Source organism: Silurus aristotelis (assembly GCF_946808225.1).
Source record: "Silurus aristotelis genome assembly, chromosome: 2".
NCBI lineage: Eukaryota > Metazoa > Chordata > Actinopteri > Siluriformes > Siluridae > Silurus > Silurus aristotelis.
The window spans coordinates 23,182,163-23,188,186 of NC_139575.1; the positions used below are offsets into that span (position 1 = coordinate 23,182,163).

Below are 6,024 nucleotides of genomic sequence, written 5' to 3' on the forward strand. Positions count from 1 at the left end.
CATTTATCCCCACTGTCTCTATTTCCACTGAGTTCCCTCACATCCCTAAGTATATTTATCTTTTTACTGCCTCACTTGAGGCACAGCTCTCTCCTATTTTTTTTTAAGTCTTCGAACATAAAGTTTTAAAAATAAAACCAGGTTACCACCACCACAGGGGAGTATAAAAAGACAAAAATAATAGTCATGCTGAAGTCAAAAGCCATGGACCCTCCCCTACCCCCCATATCCCTAATAGACACATACACACACGCACGCACGTGCACACCCCACCCAAACCCTCTGCCTGAGTCTTAAAAGCTGTGGACTCGACCACACGCCCACTTCAGACCTCCATAAACATGTCAGACCCTGATGACAGACTCGGCCCCGGGACCAGCTGACCTCAACTCAAGCTCATTAGAGTCAGTAAATTAGAACCATACAGCCAGGGGAAGAGAGGAGGAGAGGTGCGGGAGGAAAACACACTGTCACAAGAGAAAAGTGTGTGTGTGTGTGTGTGTGTGTCAGGGTTCTCTGCATGTGATACTCTTAGAATTTATATCTTATAAGTTGTAATTTACTGTCTGATGTAACATATGTAAACTTATGCTGGATCAAAGACAGTATGCAGTTGGTTGGTTTGCCTGACATGCCCTATCACTGATCACATCAACACATGTTCACAAATGTCAGCAATGACTTTGATAAATTAGATTTAGACTATCTTTCCAGACTCAGTGGGGGATAAAGTTTCAGAAGCATTGTAAAGTGGCTCATTAAAAAAAGCTTGCTCCAAAGCTCCCTGTCTTTGGATTTCTGCAAACATTAGCACCAGAAAATTTTGTATTTGGTTTTTGAAGTCTGTTGCTAGCTCACTGCCACATGGGCAACCCACAATTTTGTAAACAGTATAGTGACCTAGCTTTCCCCTCCCTCCTTCTCCTTCTATCTTCTCTCTTCTCTTCTCTAGTCTCTTCCGCTGCCCAGCCTATAACAGTGCTGTGGAGTAATTGTCCAGTAGCAGGGTTGGTGGGGGTAATTGGTGTACGCAGACAGCGGGGGAGGTTTAATTTTCTTCGACAGACCTTCAGTGGCGCTCTGTGAGACACATTGTGTCAACTGAGAGCCCTGCTTTGTTTGGGCTGCGAGAACTAATTAAAGCATTTGTTCAGCCATAAGATCTCAGAGGATGAGAGGGCCAGAGTTGGACAGGACAAAAAGAAAAGTGGAGAGAGGTAGGGGTGCACTCGAAAAAAGAAAAAACTCTAAGAAAGTTAAGGAAAGCAATACTGGGGAATTCTAGAGGAAATAAAAGATAAGCAGTCATATGTGAACACAATAATAATAATATTGATAATAGTCAAATTCACCATCGTCATCATGAAACTACATACTTGTAGTATGCATATTCACTGTACATTTCTCACAGTTTACTAGTTATAATGTTCTTAATGCATTTGTAAATAATGTTATTAATCTAAAACAATGTTTGATTTTAATACAAAAACAGTGTTTGTACAGGTATACATGAAAACATGAATGATCAAGTGTACAATTATGATTGTTTAGAGCTAAAAGCTAATATATATTAATGTATATCTTATTAATTACTCTTATGTAACACGAATGTAACACTTCTTAGACACAGTGATATAGACACATAAAACAATGTGAGGAAAAGTTATTTTGGCTGCAGATTAACTAATAGAGGTTTAAAATCGGTCTCTTATCCTTAAAAGTTAGGCCTATTTAAAGGAGGCATCAATTTATACATATACACCTATACCTATTTGTACACATACAACCTTTTTTTATTGTCTAGTTTCTTAGACATGTAGAAAATGTTATATGATGAATGAAAATACACCAGAAAACAGACTTTCACTTAATTTAATTATAAAGACATACAGTTAGCTGGGAATTCATAACTTGAGTTTCATATTTACATCCTGGCAAAAATAATTACAATTACAATTAAAAATGACACTTCAGATAAATCCACTCTAATCCTTACATTTTAGCTTTTAATATTCCACAAACAGAAGTCATACAACAGCCATCAGTACCTGAAGATCAACAGTGAAAAAATAAATAAATAATCACATAAAATGCAAAATCTTTATTTATTCATGACTGGCTTTGCTTTCATTTAGTGTTTTGCACTTTTTGTTTTTAATGCCAGCAAAATGTATGATTGTTATTGTTCATAATTTAAGGCATAAATAAACTTGTAAATAGGAAATTAAATAAGACAAAAACAGCATTCAAATGGAACTTGAAGAAAATAGTCAAACTGTACACTGTGGTCCCTTTTTGCAGCCTACACAGAATCATGAGACTGATCTGCTAGGGGGTTCTCAAACAATTATTATTAACTTTAGAAATGATTGTGATTAAATAAACAAACAAAAAAAATAATAACTTTTCCTCATAAACACTGCATGAAAGAACTAATGGTAAAGTCCGGAAACCTGAACACACCACTGGTCACTGACAAAACAATAGTTAAAAAAAACGCATCTCATAATGTTTTATAATAACTCCTACAACAACATTTAAGATAGTGATCAGAAAGAACAAAGATTAACATAAACAAAAATCTTGAAAGAACAATAACAACAACAGCGAACCAAAAAGAAAAATCCAGAATCATAAAAAAGCTTTGGCATGACATAGGCCTGACTAGGTTTGCATATCAATCAAATGTTCATGTTAATGTCCCACATTTTCTCGATTTCACATACTGTTCCTTCATGTTCCACAGGAGAATAACTGTGATAGTGGTGCACTCTTACCCTTTAGGGGCAATAAAATGTATTTAAAGAATATTGTCATTAAAACCCTTATTCATTCTATATATTGATTAGCACCAATTAGAACAGCAGCTTAATCTAAAGATCTTTTCCCTGGATATAATGGTTAGATCTCTAGGAGTCCGCTACTGTTCTCTACTGGGTTTCCTGTGGTGTTCTTCTCGTCTCCATTAGTTGTGTGCTCCTGAATGCCATTTCCTGGACCAACTGCAGCCCCATCACTTGGGTCAACAGATTCATCTCGGCCCCTGGGTTCTGACTCATTCTCTCCACTTCCAGTTTTGCCCTGCAGGCTAGACTCAGAGTGGGTCTTCTGGTGCTTACTGAGGTGGTCGCTGCGTGTAAACCGCTTGTTGCACAGCATACATGTGAACTTTTTCTCACGCGTGTGTGTGCGCACATGGCGCTCTAGCTCATCGGATCGTGTGAAGCGCTTTCCGCAGAAGAGCCAGTTACACACAAAGGGTCGTTCACCTGTGTGCCAACGCAGGTGGGCCTTGAGGTGCGAAGCCTTACCATAAACTTTTCCGCAACCCGGAATGTGGCAGCTATGTACAGGTTTTTTACGCAGTGAGGCAGCGGATGCACCTAAACGTTCCAGCTCTTGGCAGTTGGGGCAGTCACAGGAGGACCTGCTGGTAGCTGAACTACCAGTATATGCTCCAGAACCCCGAGTTGGCTTTAGGCCCATGGGGCTCTCAATTAGGCTGCCACTGGCTACTGGCTTGGGCTTGTACATGTCCTGGGGAAGCATGTGTTGAGAGGACTGTAGGAGGTGTGAGGAGGAGCTGAGACCCACAGAAGGATATGGTGCTGGATTAAGGGAAGTGAAGTCAGAGCTATAGCTGGACATAGGGGGACTAAGGGAAGCCTGAGGAGCCACAGGCTGAAGAGGAGCTTGGAGGCCATCTGACTGGGTTTGGCCAGGACTCAGCCAGTTGGAGCTGGGGTGGACATCCCACCAGGAGGATGTAGCATTAGCAGGTGCAGCTGTGATGCCAGGATGAATTCCTGCCTTGTACCAAGAGCCATAAGGATGCGTCATGTCAAGTGAGGTGTAGACACTGGTCAGGCAGTCAGCTGTGGCATGTGCTTTGGTCACTAACAGTGAAGGATCCTGAGAAGCTGAGGAGGTTTGGAAAGAGGAGAAAGGATTGTAGTCAGAAGTGTATGCTCCTGTGGGTGGAGGGGGGCTGCCAGTAGGGGTAAGCAGGCCTCCACCTGCACTAAATGAGCTGCTATAAGAGTCTACTAGGCCTTCACTGGCCCGGCCATTTTTAGGGGTCTGCAGATCAGAAGTCATGCTGTAAGGTTTCTTTAGTGATGATGCACTTCCGGCTTTTCCAGGTGTGGCTGTGTCACGAACGGGACTGTTGCTGCCAAATTTGTTGCAAGTGGCGGTCAGCATTGCCAAAGGACTCGAGCCATAACGTGATTCCTCCTATGAAAAAAGACAGCAAAATCTTTTAAGGGTCTGTGTAAGTTGTGTGAAGTTTTTTATTGTGTTTATTGCCATAGCATTCAGGGAAATAATATTTAATTTTGTTATCATTCAGTTACTTAATTGCATTCAGTAATCTAATACAATAACTGGAAGCCTTGCCGTTTAAAACAGAAATATGCAACAACCTTTGCCTTAGTGAATAACATGCCATCGCACATACATTTCCTGTTAAACACGTTTGCCATGGAGATGTCACTAGTGCTGGAATAGGTAGACGTTGTTTTGACGACACTTGCTCTTTACACACAATCTTTTATTGTTTTGTCTAGCACCATGTCATCTGAATGAATAAGTACAATAGACTGGCTTATGCAGATGCATGTAACCACACTGGATATTAGTAGTAATGAACAACTGAAAAAAATCTGAGAAAAGCTTCATGGGTTTATTGGTCACTGGGAATTCTTTTTAATGATACTTTTCTGTCCAGTCAGAGCATTATTCTAAAGATGCTTCTACTTTCACATTTTCTACAGGAAGCCAACCAAAGATCACAGGGTCATGCGTATTTAATTACATCTGATATGATCTGTAAATGAGCAAAAAACAAAATAAAATAAAAATACAAGTTTAATTAGAAACTGTTAAACAAAACAATTGTTAATATTTCAATCATTCGAAGTAATCATTCGACACAACAGTAGAACTCTGGGTGAACAATTCGTTTTTTGCCTTTGGGACGCTAAAATGTGAAACGTGTGCGATGTCTACGCAGTGCGCATGCGCGCGCGGTTTGCCTTGGCGCACGCTTCTGTGCACGTTTCCAGGTTAACTACCATTACCATTAACCGCACTGTGTTTCCTGCACCAAAGCCATTACCGCGAAGGTCTGTTTCCTTTTCCTATATACATACATACATATATACATGCATATATATATATATATATATATATATATATATATATATATATATATATATATATATATATATATATATATATATACACACACACACACACACACACAACCGGAATAGTAAGATAAATGATTTTAGTAAGATTAATGATTTTCCCATTAAATGTAACATAATTCTAACGCAAACATCTAAAAAATCTCTAATTATATATATATATATACACACCGTTTCAGCACTAGAGTAAGCGCTCCTTCATCAGCTTAGTTACTTGCACAATGCAGTAATGGTTAGATTTTCTTTTCCTAATACCTGAACCCGCTGTTAAAAAGTAACCATGCAGTTTCTTGTTAGTTTGACGTTTCGTACCTCCAGAACCGATGCAGCCATCCCTGAGAACCAAATTCCAAAAGTTGACTTGGACACCGCGAGGTTAAAGACGCGCGGCCCGGGACAGTGTGTGTGTGAAGTAAAGCCCCGCTCCGAGCGCTGGGACTTCTATGTGGATTCAGAGACACGCCTCCTAATGACAGGCTCCGGGTGCTTTGAAGTAGAGAGAAAGAGAGAGAGAGAAAGAGAGAGAGAGAGAGAGAGAGAGAGAGAGAGAGAGAGAGAATCACGCGACACTCATATGGGTCTTAAGACGCCCTGGTTGCAAAAGAAAAAAAAAACTTTAAAGTATCTTATATTATAAAAAAGTTTTCACGCGATTAAAACTTCTCACATGTTCTCACGTTACGTCAAATTATTTTGCACAACAGCCTTAAATATTGAAATCACCCATACCCTAGCCCAGAAATCTGAATCTTTCATTTCTGCTTACATTTCAAGTTTTTCTTTATTTTTTTCTTCAATGCTGACTAGGGCATGG

At 39.8% G+C, this 6,024-nt stretch overlaps 1 protein-coding gene across 2 annotated transcripts; it reads right to left on the bottom strand.

Moving 5' to 3' along the window:
• Positions 1–1,858: 1,858 nt before the first annotated feature.
• On the bottom strand, positions 1,859–5,651 carry sp7 (Sp7 transcription factor). 2 transcript variants are annotated; one of them, XM_083560121.1, is made up of 2 exons: positions 5,523–5,651; positions 1,859–4,236 (listed from the first exon to the last, which is right to left on the bottom strand). In XM_083560121.1, the coding sequence occupies exons 1-2, from the start codon at positions 5,541–5,543 to the stop codon at positions 2,902–2,904; spliced, it is 1,356 nt and encodes a 451-aa protein (XP_083416247.1). In that variant the 5' UTR covers positions 5,544–5,651; the 3' UTR covers positions 1,859–2,901. The 2 variants fall into 2 exon arrangements, with proteins under 2 accessions (XP_083416247.1, XP_083416248.1); XM_083560122.1 differs by having other exon boundaries at positions 5,490–5,624.
• Positions 5,652–6,024: the final 373 nt, after the last annotated feature.

Coding starts and splice junctions, on each gene's coding strand:
- sp7 (XM_083560122.1), bottom strand. CDS start 5,543: ATGGCTGCATCGGTTCTGGAGGTACGAAACGTCAAACTAACAAGAAAC. Junction 4,237..5,489: donor AACTAACAAGAAACTGCATG/GTTACTTTTTAA, acceptor CTTTTTTCATAG/GAGGAATCACGTTATGGCTC.